Source organism: Heloderma suspectum, chromosome 12, assembly GCF_057233095.1.
Source record: "Heloderma suspectum isolate Gila_16-S chromosome 12, 16-S_ref, whole genome shotgun sequence".
Taxonomy (NCBI): Eukaryota; Metazoa; Chordata; class Lepidosauria; order Squamata; family Helodermatidae; genus Heloderma; species Heloderma suspectum.
This window is the reverse complement of record NC_139469.1, coordinates 14,566,505-14,587,785: the sequence shown is the minus strand read 5'-3', so window position 1 is coordinate 14,587,785 and position 21,281 is coordinate 14,566,505. Positions and strand designations below refer to the sequence as shown.

The window sequence follows — 21,281 nt, the reverse complement described above, 5'->3', positions numbered from 1 at the left end:
AATCTTATGCTTGTCAAAGGGAAAGAACAGCAGTGTCTTTTTAATACCTCTCTGAATCCCTGTCAAATAAGTCCTTTTCATCATTTATTCATTTATTACATTTCTGTACCACTCAATAGCTGAAGCTCTCTGGGCGATTTACAAACCATTAAAAATACATTAATAAAATGTATAAAAAATATTTACATATAAACAGGCAGCACACACACAGACACACATATCTAAACAAAACAATAATTTTAAACAATCAACAATAAAAAAACCCCAGGACTTGATTAAAACCTCATCATATATTACCAAATGCTAGAGAGAAGAGCATTGTAACTTGGCACCGAAAAGTTAACAATGTTGGTGCCAGGGCTAGCTTCATCAGGGAGAGCATTCCAAAACTGGGGGGCCACCAACGAGAAGGCCCTTGTTGCTGCCTTCCAAGCTTCCCTCAGAGGAGGTACCTGAAGGAGGGCCTTAGATGATGCATGTAGCGTATGGATAGGTTCAAGCCGGGAGAGACACAATGCACTTGATCCTTCCCTTAATTTTTCTTAATGGTCGCACAAACATTTAAAAGTAACCTTTTAGAAATTGGCACATTAAAAGCAAAATGATTTAATATCCTTCTCCGTGTATTGCAATAAGAACATGCAGACATTGTATATTTTTCCCAGTCTGGGTTCAAGTATTCTATGTAAGATGAACACTACCTGGGCAATACTGAATGTATATTTGAACTGGAAGTAAAACACAGCTATTTCACTTCAGTAAAATATTTACTTTGTAAAATAGTATATTTATTCCTTTAATATGGTCCCTTCCCCAAATGTTGCTGACATTTAAATGTATGTGTATGTGCGTATGTTATTTCTATCTATCTATCTTGTATTATCTTTAATGCTTACCACCCCCCTGGAGATGAGCAGAGATGAAATGACTTGCTAGAACATGTATGTAGAACGTAGTCTTCAACCTTTTCAATTGACTAATAGAAACAGACAGCACAGGAATTCCTTCAAGAACTGTGGATGCTAAATTCATATATTAAATGTTATGGTGGAACAGCTAATAAAAACGACCATAATCTATAATTTAATTGACACCATAGTTAACCTCATCTGCATCTGAGACCTGGCTGGGTTATGCAGCAGAACTTAGTTTAGACCAGCTAGTTCTGGCTGGGTACAAACTTAGTGTAGGACTGATGGTCAGGCTGAGGTGAAAAACTGCCCATATAGTTACTTTTGCCCCTTTGCAGGTAGGTATCCAGTGCTGAATGCATTCAGTCTTGAGGCTAGTACAGAAATTGGCATTCAACGTCTGCCAAGTCTGACCCATCATGACATCGATCCTATTTGTGTAACTATGCAGTGGTGGCGACAGCAGTAGCTCCAGGTGCTGAATGATCTGCCCTATTGAGTTTCAGAGCCTGTTTATACTAGCCAGGAGAAAGCAACTTTTCAGTGAAATAGTTTGATGTTGCTTTGCACAATTTTCTACTTACGGGGTAATGGCTGTAACTTTTTAGCATATTTAAAAAAGCATACATTTGGGATATATTACTGCATATATTTAAAGTTATTTGCATGCATTTTAAATTATTTGTTTTATTTTTTATTAGCTGTATACTCTAAATATGCACAAGATAGAAATACAATATATAAAGTTCATCACTCATGCCTTCCACTTGATCAAATGAATTGTTATCATGATATTAAGCATAAGCTGTGGCCAGGCGTTCTTTTTTGTACCAGACTGCCTGGTATTTTATGGGATGCCCAGGAAAGCTTCCCTGGTCCATTTGTCTGGTACCGGACAAAAAGGATGAGATGAGGTGACTGGCTGATTTGTCTGTCCTTTTTTTTTTTTTTTTAAGTCAGCCAAAGGAAAGACACTCTGGCATGGCATGAATCGAAAGTTCAAATGTCCCTGGGAAGTTATATCATTTCCATTTCTTTGGGTACAGAAAAAGAAATGGCTGCCCCCATACAATTCTTTCTACAATTGTCCCTATAAAAGGAAATGTAAACAATGTAGTTTCCCTCCCAACCCAGAGGCATTTGAAGTTTCAATCTGCTCTGTGCGGCAGGCAGCTCAACTGTGGCAGCACCATGCCTTTGGCTGGCTTTATTACATTTCTTAAAAGACACAGACATACAGATCAGCCAACCCCCTGGTCATCTCATGTCTTCATCTCATACTACGAATCTCACCACCAGAAAGGAATTGCAACACATTATGATTTTAATTTGATTTAGCGGGTGCAATGATATGAATGACTGAACTGACTAGGGTCAATTTATTGAAGGGATGTTGATTCGGGAGTAGAATTTGGATCATCTGAGGTTAAATTAATTGAATAAGAACTGATGTATGTGACATGGGATGAGGTGCAGATTAAGGTAAGCATTGGGAGGGGGTGATTTGGATGAAAAATTAATTGGTTTATCTTCTGTAAAATTCTAGTAATTATTTATTCTTATGATCCCTGTGTGTGTGTGGGTGCGCGCGTGCAAGGATGTATAGATTATGTGCAAATTGATGTCTGTTTTTTCAGTGGTACTTACTGTGTTATTCGAATGCATATGGCCAGAAACGTCCAATTCCACTCTCTTGTTCTTGATTTAATATATGGGAAAGAAATGGAGGCACACTTCCCCCTCTCCTGGATATATGTTTCAGATGTAAACTCTTGTCAGACCAAATAATTTATGATGATTTCCCCTCTTCTTTATTTTCTTGATATTAAAGAAAATGGAGGGATAATGGTGAAGGACATACATCCTGCAATTGGTTTTCAACAGGTCAGAGTAAACTAACCTTCCTAGCACAGGTAAGGCCTTAATTTATTCCCTATTACTCTTGGCTATGGAGATGAACACATGGAACAATTCTATTTTGCTATGAAAATTGAGTGATTACTTAATGCTGGCAATTGTTGCCAAGTTATGACTACGCTGTTTGAAAGATATATCTTTAAATACATATTCCATATATTCTGTGTTAAGAGTTTAACATGCCAATAGATTCAGCAATTGATTTTATGATAGCAGTAAATTTATTTACGTTAACCACTGTTCTAAAATTTTCATCCCTACCCAAATCTTTCTATCTCTTTTTAAATTACATTTTTCCAAATAAAGACCAGGCTACAGCAGATTCATGCTAAATGGATCAAGGCTCAACCATGGGTCCCAGCATCTTTGAGACATACAGCTACAGCCATCGTCAATTCATCTAATGTGTACCAATTTGTTCTACTATGTCATATTTTTAAAATATTTTTTTGGGGGGGGAGGGGAAGCCAAAAATGTACATATTCTATTTGTCTCTAACATGTTGAATTTTTAATTAATCTACATAGTGATTTTGAACATTATGAAAGCTCAGTTTAGTGGCACACATACTTGTGCCCTTCCTTCTTGTTTGTTTAGCCAGCATGGCTTAAAAAGTTATCGCAAAGCCTTGGCAGCATCTTGTTGGCCACTTAAAACAAGCACAGACAGGCTGGGGAGGTGAAATTCTGAGGTGCTCAGTTTTAAAATCAAGGCACTAATGCTTCCTCCTCTTATAGAGGAATGTGTAGATAAAAGCTTTATCTCCATGACTAAGGAGGATCAAAGGTGTCAAATCACTTCAAGCAAGTTTGCTACCACTTCAGGTTTTTACTACCAGATTCTGAGTCATAATGTCTTGGATTGGATGAATCCCCTACTTGAATAATGAATCAGAATACATGGCATATACGGAATATTATTCTTAGACTTACAAGTGTTCTAATAATTCCTGTGATTGTTGAACAATGGGCCAGTACAAATCTAACAAGTCAATGTGTGCTCCCAATCTGCAGCCCCTTCTTCCTGAAACAAATTCCTTCCTTTCCTGCTGAGCAGTTCGTCCCTCAAACTTTAAGGGAACCCCCCAGAAAGCCTTAGCCACAGTTAAAGCTGGAGATTGGACAAGCTGCCTAGTAGCAAGTTATAGGGAGGGAGGGAGGGAGGGATTTGCTTCAGGGAGCAGGGAGCAGGGAGCTTGGGTGCCCTCCTACATCCTTCCCTCACGTGCCACAATCTCCCTCCCTAGTTTGTGGAAAACCATAGTTTGCTGTTTCATCCAAACTGGCCAACTATAGTTGCACTTGCTGTGCATCCAGGAGCCTTGGCACTCCTGGAAATAAGAATTTGGATTCATACAAAGCTTAGAAGACTTAAGAGTTATTTCATAGTTCCTTCCTTACATACAGCCACAGGTAGACTGGCCCTTGCCTTGGCAGTTAGAATATATCCTGGGGTAGACCATCTGTATTTAGCTCCGGGCATTCAGAAATCCCGGCCTGGATTAACGCATGGATCTACCACAAACATTACATTTGCCTTACAAACCAGGATTGTAAACTAGGATTGGTGTGAGGCACTGCTTAGAATGTTGAACTGTGATTGGGGAGACCTGTATTCAAATCCCAATTCAGCTACAAAGTTTAGAGGGTGACTTTGGGCCAGTTACTCTAGCCCCATGCAGGCACTCTGTCTACTCACATTAGGGCTAAGGTGCGGGCACATATACAGACCCACCCCCAGGATACTTGCATGCATGGCTCCTCTAAAGACCTTCATATGTTTAGCACTCAGATCTGAAGGGAGTTGTAATCGTGTTCACCTGCATGTACTTATAAACCTCCCTGTAAATGGGAACCCTGATAAGGCAAGGTTTCTGATCAGGAGGAGGTTTGTAAGCCTGTTCAACTTACAACCTCCCTCCAGACATTAGCATTAAATACACAAGGATCTTTAGAGGAGCCCGCACACCTTGAGACATTTCAGAGTGGGGTTATAGGTGCACTTCTACCCCCAACCCACTTTTAGCCCTCACATGTAGAGGCAAACCCCTGTATAGGGTTTCTTTCTCTCATACTTCACACGGTTGTTTGGAGGCTAGATGGGTGAAAATGGACCATGTATGCCACCCTGAGCTCATTAGAGGAAGGGTGGAATAAAGATGTAACAAATGAACAATCATTTTGCATAAAACTAATAGAAGGTGCAAGATAACCTCCTGAAAAGATTAATCTTCTGTTAAAGTCTTGAGTACCTTGCTGTCCTACTGAAATGAAACACAGCACAAGTAGTGAGCACTGTGCAAAAACCAGGCTGGTAAGTATGAGCCAGAGGAATGAACCTTGTACTTTCGCTTGGATTAATAAATATATTATATAACACATACATACTTGTAAGAAAAGGCAAAGTGCAGTACTAAACACACAGACCTCCAACTCTTTTGAATATTACAAAACAGTTTTTGCTTTCCAAATAAATGAAAGCAATTATAGGAATGTATTCCTGTAAATGTTCTGCATTGCTCTTTAAGGCACGGCACACCTTCTGAGAACACAATAGGTCAGCATGTATTGACATAGATCAGCAATGCATAACGTCCCTGTATTCAGATCCTGAAACTTGAAATGGCACTTTAGCTAAACTGCCCAATTACTGGTTTGCAAAGAAATTTGCCTTGTGATACATATAGAAGGGGAAGAAATGACAGTGACAGATTTTATTTTCTTGGGCTCCAAGTTCACCGCAGATGGTGACTGTAGCCATGAAATTAAAAGACGCTTGCTCCTTGGGAGGAAAGCTATGGCAAACCTAGACAGCATAGTAAGAAGCAGAGACATCACCTTGCCAACAAAGATTCGTATAATCAAAGCTATGGTTTTCCCAGTAGTAACGTATGGCTGTGAGAGCTGGACTATAAGGAAGGCTGAGCGCCGAAGAATTGATGCCTTCGAACTGTGGTGCTGGAGAAGACTCTTACAAGTCCCCTGGACTGCAAGGAGGTCAAATCAGTCAATCCTAAAGGAAATCAACCCTGACTGCTCATTGGAAGGACTGATACTGAAGCTCAAATATTTTGGCCACCTAATGCGAAGAGAAAACTCCCTGGAAAAGACCCTGATGCCAGGAAAGATTGAAGGCAAAAGGAGAAGGGGACGGCACAAGGATGAGACGGCTAGATAGCATCACCGATGCAATGAATATGAACTTGAGCATGCTCCAGGAGAGAGCGGAGGACAGGAAGGCCTGGCGTGCTATGGTCCATGGGGTCACGAAGAGTCGGACATGACTTAACAACTGAACAACAACAAAGAAATTTGCAGCAATGTTATGAGGCATATTGGTAACATTATCTTTTATATAAAACTCATTTTTATATAAAACCCAATCAAAAATATTATGTGGGTAGAATACATATATATGTACATGTACAACATTTACAATAACAGTCACACATATATAACTTTCTAAATCACTTGCTCTTTTATGTCATTGTAAAGTCTGCTTTAAAGTTTATATTTGCCACCCACAACTTCTTCTCTTTTCAGCCACGCTAAATTTAGTTTTGTAAAGTATTGATTTTGTCCTTATGATAAAGTAGATGCATACAGTAAGTAATGTAACAAACACTGAATCCACAGAAGTTGGTCTAGTATAAGGTATCATCTTACATGCTTCAATGCACTAAACTCAATATTGTTCCAAATAATTCTGTCCTTCTCTGAAAGCTCCTTTATATCTGTCTGTGTTTTTGCTGAGACAGAGTTAGGGTACTTCCCAAAGCTGACTGCCCACGATTGCAATATCAAAAAATGCATGGATATGATAGGAAGCTCTAAGTGCAAAGAAACTGGACTCATAAGAGTGCAAAGCCAAATATTGGTTTGTTTTATTGAAGGCATTTATATACCACTCTTCACTGGGTGCCTCAGAATGCAACCCCCCACCCCCGAACAGTGATTGATCTCAGAATTTTAACACATTGTTCAAGGCCAGCTGTAATCTTAAGACAGTATCTTCCAGAATGACTCAGACCTGATATAGATTACTTGAGAGTCCAGAAGAATAAAGATTTGGGTTTTATTTATGTATTACATTTCTATACTGCCCAATAGCCAAACCTCTATAGGTGGTTCACAATGAATCCAAGAGCCCATGATGTGTTTGCCCTCCTCATAAGCAACACAGTTTCTGACTGCTACAGCAGTTAGGCTTTTGTATGTATATTTGAGGAATTCAAGTCTTATTAAGAAAATTAAAGGCGCAATCCTAAAGATGTTTAGATGGAAAAAGAGTCCTACAACTCCCAGCATTCTCCAGCCAAGTGGCTAGCTGGAGAATGCTGGCAATTGTAGGACTTTTTTCTGTCTAAGCATGCATAGGATTGTGCCGTTAATGTTTTAGGGACCTGTGGACCAATCAGACACCCTTTCTACATAGAGGAATTTTTGTTCTCCTCACATGGTATGTAACTGGAACCTGTGCCTTTTGTGTGCAAATATATCGTGACTTCTACAGACTGACACAATTTAAGAACCTTTCACCAAATCAGATGCCCTGAAAGCCTTTTAGCTTACATAGTTTATGGCTGAAACCAATGTAATTTTGTTTCATTGTGGCCTGATACATCAAATAGACAAATGTGACCGAATTTAGGGGAAACTCCCTCAATCACACACATCTGTCACCAAAAAAAAGAAGAAAAAGGCATGTGTTCAATTAATGATGAAAACTTCTAATAATATTTGTGGAAATATTTTACACCATTGGAAGTCATTCTGCAAAGACCTTCCCAATCACCATGTTAACAGCAGCACACATTGCAGATGCCCCTTAGCAACATCTTTCTCTCTTTTGAATGCTTCCTTTTTTGTTCAACATGCAGCCTGAGGAAAATTTTTAGTGAAACTCAAAACCATACTCACAACTTTGTAACTATAATAATAAATTATGCTGCTATTATTGTTTGGATGCCAATGAGTAAACACATTGGCTGTTTTGTAATCTCCTGTCAAACTCAATAAAATGTTGATAAAAGAAAAGGAATTTCAAGAGATTTGGTCATTATTCTTCACATACTTCAGAACTGTGTTCTCTTAGCCTTCAACAATGGAGGAGAGTCATCCCAGCCAACCCATAACCATTACAGGTTGTGTCTACTCCATCCTTTTCTTTCCCTGCTTTCTTTTTGGGAGTTGTGCGACGCAAATAGGAGTGAAGGTGGACAATGGGGTATTCTTCAATATAATATAAAGTCATTAATAGGCTAGATTTTTTATTTATATTTTTGGGGTAACTTCAGTCATGGAATCAGACTGTAGCAGAGCGTTACTAAGCTCATGTGCAGCCCAAATGACACTTCAGAGCCATATGTGAATCTACATACGGTTGCAAGATCCAGCTTCAAAGGTGAACACTGTATAGCTCAAGTACTATAGACAGATTCAGCTGAGTACTACACAAATTCATACAATATCATGCTAAAATTTGTCATGCTTTCAGATGCTTCACACCCCAGTCCCAAGTCCCAATAATTTTACAAACTTAGCCTAGGGATCTTGACCCCTGACACTCTACAAGGCAAATATTATGGATAACAACAGTATTTCTACATCACATTTGGAACTTTGCATTTTATCCTGGTGTTGCTTGCATGACTCACATGGTTTTGACTGAAGAGTAGATTCTGTCAACAACTCAGGGATAAAGTAAATCCAGAAAGTGAGCCCATATGCTCCAGAAGTACTGACAGAGCAAGCTATTTTGTATAGACAAACAGTAGGCGGTTTGTATGAAGGTGCAGAAAAACACTTTTTTATGGACTGGGAGGAACAAGTGGGAGGAACAAGAATCTCTGTTCCTCCCACCTGGACTGTCATCATTCAAGCATACAGTATTACCTATCAGCTGAGGGAGGGGGGCTCAGCAGCCAGAGGAGGTGGTGAGACCTTACTTAAAAGAGGGAGCAACTAGGGTGCAAGAGAGGAGACAAGAAAGCATACTGTAGTGATTAGAGTGGCCGCAGGCTTCACACTGTAAAATGCATACCATGTCCCCAAACCTTCATAAGAATACTTAGCTGAATCAGTCCTTCAAGTCATTTTAGGAACTAGCTACAGGACTCAGCATGGTGCAGAATAGACTTCGAAAGAATGCTTAACTTTACAAACATAAATGATGAAATAACCCAGCGCTGGAACAGAGTGCATGAAATATGGCTTATGCAAAGCAGTTGTTTTGTTAAAATAAAATCACAAGATATTAGTGATTCTTTTGAGTAAAGTAGCCTTACCCATTTATAGTTTATCCTGCCATGTTTTAATGTGGTTATATGATCATATAAGTATGCATGCCGTAGCAAGTTAACAATTCAGACATACCTCAGTGTGATTAAAGCCCTGTGTGACTGTGTCATGGAAAAAGGCATGGCTTTATCATGGCAAAAATATATATGCAAAAACCCTAACTAAAGGTTTAAAATAGCAAACACCAAAATATTTTTCATTTGTACGAAAGCAGGACAGAATTAGAAACCATCTTGAGTGGTTATAGTATTTTTACAAATGTATTATGTGTAGTATACACACTTCCCAACTGATCACACGCCTTAAAATCACACAAAAGATTTGCGTAATGAACAGATTTCTCATGCTACAAAGGATCTCTATAGCTTTCCAACAGCATATGGCAGGATCGTTTCAATTTTTCTAAGACCAAGAGAGTATAGAAATGCACTATTCCTAGCTTATGTATTTTTGAGAAGGAAAATAAGCCAAATGCTCTGGAAAGTTGGATGCAACATCAATATAAAAGGCTCTCTGTGTATGTATTCCAGCTGTCAGACAACACAGCTATACAGCTTCTGGGTTTTAGGGGGCGGGGGATACGTCCCCTTTTCCTGGCATTGGAAGCTGGGTTAAGTCACTCTCAGTCTCTTGTCTTGGCACATATAGAATCTACAAGCTGTGCAACAGATAACAGAATATATTAGCAAATAGCAACAAGGGTGTGACACAATAAGGGGCCACTCCAATTTTGGCTTTAGCAAAAAGGTGACAAAATTATTTTACTATATGGATTAGATAATTGTCACTTAGACAACTGAATATACGTACTGGTGCTGATCTGAGGGACAGCGCAGAATTCATATTACTGAAACCCTCTATTGTATTTTTAATATTCCTGTATGTCCTTTATTGTTAATGGGTATGTCATTATCTTGTTATGGCCAATGGTCAAAACAAATAAACTAAATTTTAATCATATACAGCTGTGCCTGACAAGTCAGTACACAAGAGGTAGTTTTGCATGAATTCCTGTTCCACTCCCTCATTTAATAATTGGGGTACTCTTCCAGTCCATGAATACAAGTTCCAGTACAAGAGCAGAGGGGTAGCAGTTTTTAATATAGCATTGCTTCTTCTATTAAAATGACAGGTTGTTGCCATTCTAATACACCTGCATACATGTGTTTCCTATATGTGGGACATTCAGTCTTCTGGCAACTGCAGTTCTCAAACAAATATTATAGTGAAGCAGTATCTCCTTCTCCAGGAGCCATTGATACAGGTGTACTATATACATTGATGGTTTTCTCATTGTCTTATTCCCTCAGGGTTCCCCATAGAATGGCATTGCAAATGCTAGGCAGGCTTCCCAGCTGTTCTATATCCTTGATAAGTATATCCACACAGCCATTTGAACCGGAAGGTACAACATCCAGGAAACCCTGTACTGGGATTGTCGCTTTGACCCATCCCCATCCCATTTTTCTGAGCAGCCCTCCATTCTACATCCTGGAATTTCCTCTGTAAAAACAAAACACAGTCCTTATTTGAGCGGTACCCTGACCGTAATATAGAACTGCTCACTGATAATTTCCCCCATGTATTGTAAGTACCCCCAATGCCCTACACCTGACAGAGTAGCACCCCGTTTTATTAGAAGGTACTCCAATACTGGCAAGTTATTTAGATATGGCCAACCTTTCTGTGGAGTACAGGTCCATACTCTCCTACCTCTATCAGGGATACCTGTAGTAGACAGTTTTCCTCTTCCCTTCATCAGGCCAATACCTAGATAGTGTGATCCCCTCAGGTAGGGTACTTTATGCAATATTAAGAGCTGGATCTCTTTACCATCTCAGATATACAACTCCAGAATGCCATCCAACTTTTGGCTTCAATCCTGAATAGCCAAAAAAGCCAAGGGCAAAGGAGTAGAAAACGGGATGTTTAATGCAATAAAAGAACTCCGACGTGTTCAATGGCGGACATGTGAGTGTATAAACACTATATGCTGTCTTTTTAAATTACCCTGAAGAAGGGCCTAAGGGTCCAAAATGCTTTGGAGTTCTTTTATTGCATTCATCATCCCTTTTTCTACCCCTTTGTCCTTGGCTTTTTAACAGTTTGTGTGGGGTTTTCCCTTTTGTTGGCTTTGGATTCCTATCCTGAATAGACTGAGGATAAAGAATCTTGAAACATACAAACTCTTTGTATTCCTTTTTAATTAATCCAGAACAACTGCCACCTCCACATCTGGCACTCACAATAAAATGGATTAGAATCACCACCCTCTCTCAGAAACAGGCACTGAAAAAACCCAGCCCTTTTATCCATTGTACATGTGGCAGATGACATTAATGGGTACCGAATTTGCATTAAGTGATGTTAAGTATGTGCTCTTCTACTTGGTCTTAACTTCCACCATATGATTCTTAGATATGTGACCTACTGTGTTAACTTCCACTGTCTAATTCTCTACATAGAGTCACTACCATGAATTAGAAACCACCCTCCTGAAAACCCACAGATACATATCCAATCCATCTTTTTGCCAGCTTGATTGTAGGGTTTCAGGATCAGAACAGAAATTACTTCAGCAGCCACAGGTAAAGCACTACCCCACCCCAAGCGAGCACTCTGTGCGTGCCCCATCACATATAAACGTACCTACCATGTGAGTCAGCCCTTTTCACATTTAAAGTCAATACGTCAAGCATCATACTGAAAGGGGGCAGCTGACTCACATGTCACAGGAGTGGCTACAGCTCAGTCCATGATATCACACTTTGCATGCAGAAGGTTTGAGGTTTAATTCCTGGCATTGCCTGGTATAAGGATCCCAGGACTGTTACAGTCTGAGACTTTGGAGAACTGAGATCAGTCAGGCTAGACAGAAGAAAGTACCCAGTGAGGTAGAGGGCATGACTTTGCTCTGGGTGCGAGAGCTCCTAGTTTCAATTCTCAGACAAGACCCTGGGGGAAAAGGGCCATGCTTTTGGGAGAGGGTGCTTCACATTCAGAAGATCCCAGGTTCAGACTCTGGCATCTCCAATGAAAAGGATCAGGTAGCAGATGATAGGAAAAACCTTCGCTTGAGACCCCGGAGAGCTGCTAACCAGTTGGAGTAGACAATATGGGGCTAGCTGGACCAACAGTGCCTCTGCTTCTTATGTCCATATGTCCACTTCTACATGATAGGGCATGCCTGATATGCTCATATGGATAAATACGGCTGTTGAAGTAATAGAATCATAGAACAGGAAGCAATCTTGAAGATCATCTAGTCCAACCTACAGCAAAGGACAGCAAAGTCATGTCTCTCCCACCTCTTCAACCATGCTTGCAAGATAGTAGTTCGTCATAAGTGCTCTTGAGCAAGTACCGACCTCAAAGAGCCAGCGGAATATTCTGGGTATCAGCGTCATCAATATTTCTGTACTGCTTCCCATTTGTACAAATCCCAAAGCAGTTTACAAAAGAATACAATTCATTATGTTGCATTAATATAGTGGCGAAGGGGACAGTGTCGTGTGGTCAGTGCATTTATAGGCAATAGGGCAGGCGTGCAACACTCACACAGGCGGTGGGGGTGGGGGGAGACCCTACCTGTGGCTGCCAAGGTCACTTATGCTTCTGACCCTGAAACCCCACAAATATAACAACGCAATCCTTTTCTTGTTTACTCAGCTGTTACATCCCACTAGGGCGTCCATTAGGGCTTACTCCCAGGTAAGTGTGCACAGAATTTTGGCCTACGTTGTTTAAACAAGGAAGGAAAGGGGAAAACCTGGGTTCAAATCCCCGCCCCCATGAAGTTCACTGAAAAAGCCGTAACCTACCCCACAGGATTGTTGTAGGGAGGGGGAGGAAGGTACTCTGCCCTGAGCTCTTTTGAAGAGCACAGTACAAGCTGGCTAATAATTAGTTACTGCTATTACTATAGTTACTATGAATACCATTATTATTATTATTATTATTCATTGGGGCTTACTCCCAGGTAAATGTGCACAGATCTTCAGCCTATATTAAAAAAGGAAGGAAAGGGGAAAATCTGGGTTCAAATCCCCCCCCCCCCATGAAGCTTATTGAGTAAGCCTGAAGCAACCACGCATTCTCTGTAACCCTTAACCTACCTCACAGGGTTGTTGTAGGGAGGGAGGGAGGGACTCTGCCCTGAGCTCTTTGAAGAGCATAATACAAGCTGAATGATGATGATTAGATAATACTATTAACAGTTATTACTATTGTTACTATTACTATTCTTCATTGGGGCTTACTCCCACGTAAATGTGGACAGATCTTCAGCCTACATTAAAAAAAGGAAGGGAAGGGGGAAATCTGGATTCAAATCCCCCCCCCCCATGAAGCTTATTGAGTAAGCCTGAAGCAACCACGCATTCTCTGTAACCCTTAACCTACCTCACAGGGTTGTTGTAGGGAGGGAGGGAGGGAGGGACTCTGCCCTGAGCTCTTTGAAGAGCATAATACAAGCTGAATGATGATGATTAGATAATACTATTAACAGTTATTACTATTGTTACTATTACTATTCTTCATTGGGGCTTACTCCCACGTAAATGTGGACAGATCTTCAGCCTACATTAAAAAAAGGAAGGGAAGGGGGAAATCTGGATTCAAATCCCCCCCCCCCCATGAAGCTTATTGAGTAAGCCTGAAGCAACCACGCATTCTCTGTAACCCTTACCCTACCTCACAGGGTTGTTGTAGGGAGGGAGGGAGGGACTCTGCCCTGAGCTCTTTGAAGGGCGCAACACAAGCTGGATTTTTATTAGTTATTTGTACTATTATTACTATCACTAACATGACAACTTACCGCTACTGATTACTACTGCTACTACTTATTACTATTATTATTATTATTACTTGTTCTATTATTGATTACCCATCCCCCCCCCCCCCCCCCCCGCCCGGGAGCTTCCACGCGCCACTTACTTTATAGGTGCTTTCGGTCAACTTGTTCACCTCTTCGGGACCCCGAGACATGGTCCTGCCGCGGAGGGGACGCCGCGGAGCGGGAGGCGGGAGCGGAGAAGGGCGGAAGGCCGAGGCGACTGGACGGGCTTTCCCTCAAGACGGGACGGGGCTTCGGAGGCGCCTCTTGGCCGGCGACGTCCCTCCAGCAGGCGGGATGCGGAGGGCGGCGAGAAGCCAGGGCGCGCTAACCCTCCCTCGGAGAAGCTCCAGCCCGGCTCGCCGCTGTCGCCCTTCCTTCTTCGCCTTCTCCGTCTCCCTCCCGCTCCTGCTCCGCCAACGCGAGGTAAGCCGGCGGCGCTGCTGCGGCGCTCCTGCTCCGTCTTCGCCGCCGCCGCCCCAAACTGTCAAAACTTGCGGAACCGGCCAGCTCAGCGGCCGCGCTCCCTCGCCCAGCCTTCCCCGATCCCGGCCCGGCAGCGCCGGGGCGGAGTCGGGCGAGGTGGGGCCGCCTGACGCGGCGGCGGGCTCGGCGGGCCCCGCCCGAGCGGAGAAGGGGGTTGCTCGGCTGGCCGGCGGGCGGCTGCCCCCGCCGCCTCTCACCTGAAGCGAGGGCCCGGGTCGGTCGGCGTCGTCGTGCCCCGCCTCCGCCTCCCGCTGAGGGGAGCGGGTTTTCCCGCCCTCCCCAGGAGGGGGTTTTAACGGTAGCGGCCCCGGCCCAGCTCCCGGCGCGCCTGAAAGGCCCGACAGGAAAGTGCTGAGGCAAACAGTGCCGGAGCGGTCTTAGGCGGCCGCAGCAGCTTACCTCGCCCCACGGGAAGGCCGCAATTATTCGCCTCAGAACTTACCTGGGAGTAAGCCCCGCTTGAACTCGATGGGGCTGACTTCCGAGTAAACGTGTATAGGATCGCGTCTTCCCCAACCTAGTGCGCCCCGGATGTGTCGGACGACGACGCCCAGCATCCCCCAGCCCACCATGCTGGGGGAGTCGTCGTCCAGCACATCTGGAGGGCAGCGGTTCAGGAAAGGCTGTATAAGGCAATGCAAGACTGTGCGTGGCTACCCAGATGTAGCCCCCGCGCCTTGAGTGAATCCCCACGCATGTCTACTTAGAAGTAAACCCCCCTTGAGTAAATCCCCAGTAATATCTCTGAGACCCTCGTGTCTTGGGTTGTGGGGGTTTTTTTTTTGCACAGAATTGCACTGTTGGATTGCAGTCCAGTGCACACGTGGGTGTTAGCCCCATTGAACACCAATGTACTTCTGAGTAAACTTATTTATTTATTACATTTATATCCCGCCTTTTTTCCTCCTTAAAGAACCCAAGGCAGTGTACATAATCCTCCTCCTCTCCATTTTATCCTCACAACAACAACCCTGTGAGGTGGGTTGGGCTGAGAGTCTGTGACTGGCCCAAAGTCACCCAGGGAGCTTCATGGCTGAGTGGAGACTAGAACACTTGCATTGAATTTTGCTATCAGGCTGCAGTCCTGTACACACTTAACTTGGGAGTGAGTCCTGTTGAACAGAAGAGGATTTATTTCTGAGTATGCAGGCACAGGATCACACCAGAAGACTTAAAAACCACACCTGGGAATACGTCCCATTGAACAAGATGAGAGTTATGTCTGAGTAAACATGTATCCGGTTGGCCTGTTGTAAGGCTGCAAACCTATGCACACTTACTTGGGAGTAAGCTCCACTGACTTCAGCGGGACTTCGGAGAAATCACTCATCTGGTTGCTCTGTAAGGCTGCAGTATTATGCACATTTGAGAATTCAGTGAGGATTCCGACCTCTGAGTAAATATGCCTCAGATTGTGTGTGTTGTTGTTCAGTCATTCAGTCGTGCCCGACTCTTCGTGACCCCATGGACCATAGCAGGCCAGGCCTTCCTGTCCTGCACTCTCTCCCGGAGCGTGCTCAAATCCATATTCATTGCATCGGTGATGCTATCTAGCCATCTCATCCTCTGCCGTCCCCTTCTCCTTTTGCCTTCAATCTTTCCCAGCATCAGGGTCTTTTCCAGGGAGTTTTCTCTTCGCATTAGGTGGCCAAAATATTTGAGCTTCAGCTTCAGTATCTGTCCTTCCAATGAGCACTCAGGGTTGATTTCCTTTTGGATTGACTGATTTGACCTCCTTGCAGTCCAGGGGACTCGGATTGCATAGCTAACAAATGTATTTGTTAGGTTTTTGTGGATTAGAGCCCACTTGACCTGATGCAGGAAGTGTTATCTGCAATTGACATATGACATGATAAACAATGGGGCCAAAAGACCATGACAGTTCAAGAAGTACACTGTCTGTGACATTTCTAAGCTCAAATGTATACAATTTAAGTACAAATTCCGGGGGTGGGGGTGGGGGGTGTTCATCTGTCACAGCAAACACAAAAGGCCAACAGCTTTATGGTGGTAGAAGTTTTTTGTGGTCTGGAGCCTGCTCCATCAATCTATGAAAGCTTATGTCATAGTTACAGTGGAACTATATGCATGTCTATCCAGAAGTAAGCCCCATGAGTTCATTGGATATGTAGGATTGCAGCTGAAATCTGTTACAGTGCGATCTTGCATACATTTTCTCAGTAGTAAATCCCAGCTATGCACACTTTCCTTTGAGTCATCCTCGTTGAACAAAATGGGACTTTCTGTGCCAACGTGCATAGGATTGTGCTAAAAGTCTTTAGTGCCACAAGTCTTTGTGTGTGTGTTTGAGATAATTCTATGAACTGAAACTGTCCCTCGGGAAAGGCAGCTGTGGAATCTTGGGTGCTGTTCAGACTTGCTATATGGTGTGTTGCCAAAAGGAAAAAAAAAGGCAGCTATTTCTGCTGAGGACAGATTCATGCTGTACTCTACTTGGCAAAGTCATATATGTCTCCATGTTAACAATGGTAAAGGATTGGTTTGTTTGTGCACTCATGCATGCTCCTCACTGAGGACTGTCACCAATCATATGGTAAGTCATATGTGTTAATGAGCCATCATAGAGAGACCTTACATCTTGCCTGAAAACAAAAGTACTTTTGAAGAAAGACTGTTTGTGCATTCACTTATGAGAGGCTGAGTGCTGAGTGATCAAGCGTTGGACATGCATTAGGAGCCAAGTGACTGTGAAGGGCAAAGAAAGTTGATGTAGCGTAATGGCTGAGAGACTGAGCTACAAATCAGGAAGTCCCTGGTTAGAATCTCACCTCTGCCATAGATTCACTAAAGGCCAAAACAGTGGCACCATGAGATATCAACTATTTGATTTTGTAAATAAACTTTGAAGCAGCTGCAGTAATTGGATGTTTCCACTTGTATCTCCATAAATAAAAGGGCCAAAGGGGGGTGGGGTTGTGTTGGTTGAAAAACTAATTAAACAGATAAGGGCACAAAGATAACAAAAAGAATGCGACACCTTCCATACAATCTGGTATAAATTCATTTACTTTATTAACAAACAGGGTTCCCAGGGAAAACCACCAGCATGTCATGGACAGATATGGAAAGATACATGGAGGGAGCAATCCTATGGCCGGTAGTCAGCAGCTAGATGGCCATAGGATATGTGGTTTTCCAGGAACCAACCTCGGAGCCCGCACCCAAGGTCGGTTCCTGGAGAACCGACCTTCCTCCCCTTCCGCGCTGCCTCACAGGCAGCATGGAACAGCTCTGCGCTTGGAAGAGGAGTGCAGAGCAGCCAAAACAGGGCATTCCAGGGGGCGTTCCAGGGTGGGGAAGGCAGAAAGGCTGGTATGACACATCCTATGCGTCATCCGGCAGCCTCCACCCCCGCTCTGCCTTCCCGCAGCTAGACAGCTGAAATCAGCTGTCTAGCTGCAAATGCAGGGCAGGAAAAGCACGGAGGGAATGATCCCCTCCGTGCTTCTCCCTGCATTGGATAGGCAGCCGCCTCTGAGTTTGGAGGTGGCTGCCTACCCCCATAAGATTGTGCCCTTAGATAATTACAACTGAACCTTAAAGCCCTGAAGAACTTATGTGGATAAGTATAAGGTTATTAATACATTGACACTTCTTTGATCCCTGTTGACTCTAATTGGATTTCCTGTGTAATGTGTGTGTTTTGTTAGAACATTTTTATGTGCTCATTAATTGCATTGAAAACATGTGCTTAAAACGCAGTAAAAATAATTTTGTTAAAAAACTGAAAATTCAGGAAAGAGGACTGGAATATCTTGGGGTGGGGGGTATTATGGCACACCCCTACTCTTACCCTATTCAAAACCAGTATTCGGTCTCCCTGATTGACCTCTACAGTGAATGACACCAGATTTGACCTCTGACTTATTTCAGTGTGACATGAACAAGCCTAGGAGCTCTCCCTCTCCCCTCCTCACATCCTGTATGACCAGAAAGAGGAATTTGGAAGCTTTTGCTTCCTCTTTTACTTAACCACAGTTTAGTGTTAAATCTGAACCCTAAACTGTAGTTAATGTTAACTATGGTTTGTTTAAACCAGGGATAGACAACACAAGGCCCATGGGTTGCGTGTGGCCCCCCACGGCCGTTTCTGCACCCCCTGTGCTCCCCTGCTGCACATTGTCCATAGGCCACTTGTGCCCCCCCATGGCCATTTCTGTCCCCCCCCTCGTTTTTCCCCTATGGCACCAAAAATCACAGTGATTTTGCATAGAAACAAGATGCATGGGAACACACGCATTGTTTGCAAGTAGAATCATACCTCCAGAAGCCCCCCGGAAATGTGATTCTGCTTAGGAACAAGGCGCACATTCCCATCCTTGTAGTACAACTTTGTCACTGGACCTCTAAGAGCTGTGAGTATCAGGTTCTTCTGTTTCCCCCCCTCCCCCCTCCCCCCCTCCAAGGGGCAGTGTTCCACTAAGTCCTTGTCATGGGTGGAGGAATTCTGCTGAGGATGCCTGTCTTGTTGGAAATAATTGATAAACTGCTCGGCTGGGATAAGCCTGAGAGGTGCTTACGCTGGAACTGCTAATGCTCATCCCCTTCATGTTCTGGCTCACTGAGGTGTGATAGACGGTAGCACACAGGTGTTCACTGACCTGTGTGCAGGAGTTCTGAGACTGGAGTAGCTAGATGTCTTGTTGTAATTCCTGTTGTCACGTGGTCACTATGACCTCCTGTGCACTACATGCAAAGTACAGTTTCTTAATTTATTTTAACATTTAAACCCCACCAGAGATGAGACCATGGAGCCCAAAGGGCAGACTAAAACTTAGTATATAAAACAATGTGCTTTACCAACACACTTGAGGGTAAGAGAAGGGTTAGGGGATTGTGGTAGTAGTGATGTGAATCGGTCTTTCACTCACAGTCACACATGGAAGACTAGGGATATTTGGGGTGGGAAGAGATCCGCACCCATTCATGTATGGTTTGGCTTCGAGACACTTATTCATAAAATACTTCCTGTCTTTGCCTTCTAAAATGCTCAGCTTCCCGGTTCCTGGTTGCTGTGGTGAGTCACACAAAACAACAAGAAGTGGACTTAAGACCCTTTCAGGTGGATACTGGATATCAGATTTCGGGAACTATAAAACTTAATCGTTTCAATGGATGTGAAGGGGTTTATCTCTTTACTCTTGCCTTCAACTTTCTGTGCTGTGAGCATTCCTTTGATTGTACACAAAGTGATATGGTAGGAACATACACACAGACTTTATTGTTTGTAGCCCAAGGTCATCACAATTGATAAATAAACAGAACACAGCATCTAATGTAGGTAGGGACTAAAGGAGACTTATGGACTATACAAATACATAGTGTTTACTTACTGGATTTGTACCCTGCTCTTAGAATCATAGAATCATAGAATAGTAGGGTTGGAAGGGGCCTCTAAGACAATTGAATCCAACCCCCTGCTCAATGCAGGAATCCAAGTCAGAGCATCCCTGAGAAGTGGCTGTCCAGCCTCATCTTGAATGCCTCCAGTGTGGGAGAGCCCACTACCTCCCTAGGTAATTGGTTCCCTTGTTGTATTGCTCTAACAGTCGGGAAATTTTTCCTGATGTTCAGCTGGAATCTGGCTTCCTGTAACTTGAGCCCATGATTCCGTGTCCTGCATTCTGGGATGATCAAGAAGAGATTCTGGCCTTCCTGTCTGTGACAACCTTTCAAGTACTTGAAGAGCGCTATCCTCTCTCCCCTCAGTCTTCTCTTCTCAAGGCTAAACATGCCCAGTTCATTCAGTCTCTCTTCATAGGGCTTTGCTTCCAGTCCTCTGATCATCTTTGGGCCGATCTACATTGCGCCCACCATTGCAATGAATTCGGTGTCCCGTCGGGTTAAACGCTCTCGCATTAAAACGTGATTATTCACACTCACCCATTTTCCCCGTTGCATTGCTTCATCGAATGCGTGAGCTCGGTTCACACTCGAGTGCTGTGCTGTTTTCCTGCGTGCGCTTGTCTGATCTCGGGTGCTAAGCGGGGTCGGCCCTGGTCAATAGTTGGATGGGCGACCGCCTGGGAATCAGGCTTCCTGCACTGAGCAGGGGGTTGTTGTATCCCTTCAAATGAGACTAAGTTTTACCCCCTCCCATCCCCCGCTCTAGATGTGTGTGTTTTTAATTAAAGCGTTATCCTCGCAGAATCGGGGCTTCTCCATGATGTTTTTTTTTTCTAATTCAGGCATGATCTTCGAAGCTTGTGAAGTTGTGAAGTCAAGCACTGACCGGGACCGACCCCGCTTAGCTTCCGAGATCAGACAAGCGCACGCACATCCAGCCCTTTGCTTGTTGCTGAGGAAACAGGGGCTGCTGCGGAAGCTATGCGATCGGTAGCTGGAAGAAGACATGGGGCCTTCGAGAGCTGTGATTGGACAGGAGAGAAATACAAACACAGCCGCATATGGACAGGCAAGGGAGGGGACTACGACTGGATATGGTAGCGAAGGCGGAAAATCAGAGCACATTAAGGGGAAATACTGGGATATTAGGGTATTGAAAGCGGGAGCACAGAAGTGGGAAATTCCGGTTCCGATTCGAGGCGGATACTGCGTAGTGTGAAAGGCGGGCAGTGAAACCTCATTAGAAGCAAAAAAAGGCGGTAAGTGTAGATCCAGCCTTTGTTGCCCTCCTCTGAACCCTCTCCAGCTTGTCTGCATCCTTCTTAAAGTGCGGTGCCCAGAACTGGACACAGTTAGGGATGTACGAAAGTCACTTACCTTTCCGTGGATTATGTTGATGGTGGGCGGGGGAGGCGTTCCGTCCCTCCCCCCAGAATCCTCGACGGGGGGGGAGGCGATCCGTTCCTC

At 43.6% G+C, this 21,281-nt stretch overlaps 1 protein-coding gene across 1 annotated transcript in view; it reads right to left on the bottom strand.

The window, feature by feature from the left end:
* The window catches only part of BAIAP2L1 (BAR/IMD domain containing adaptor protein 2 like 1), a 101,482-nt gene extending 86,840 nt beyond the window's left edge, over positions 1–14,642 (bottom strand). Inside the window, exon 1 of the mRNA XM_084818429.1 lies at positions 14,063–14,642. Within this exon, the coding sequence (XP_084674555.1) occupies positions 14,063–14,113 (51 nt within the window). The 5' untranslated portion in view covers positions 14,114–14,642. The remainder of the gene's footprint in view (positions 1–14,062) is intronic.
* Between the last annotated feature and the right edge of the window lie 6,639 nt (positions 14,643–21,281).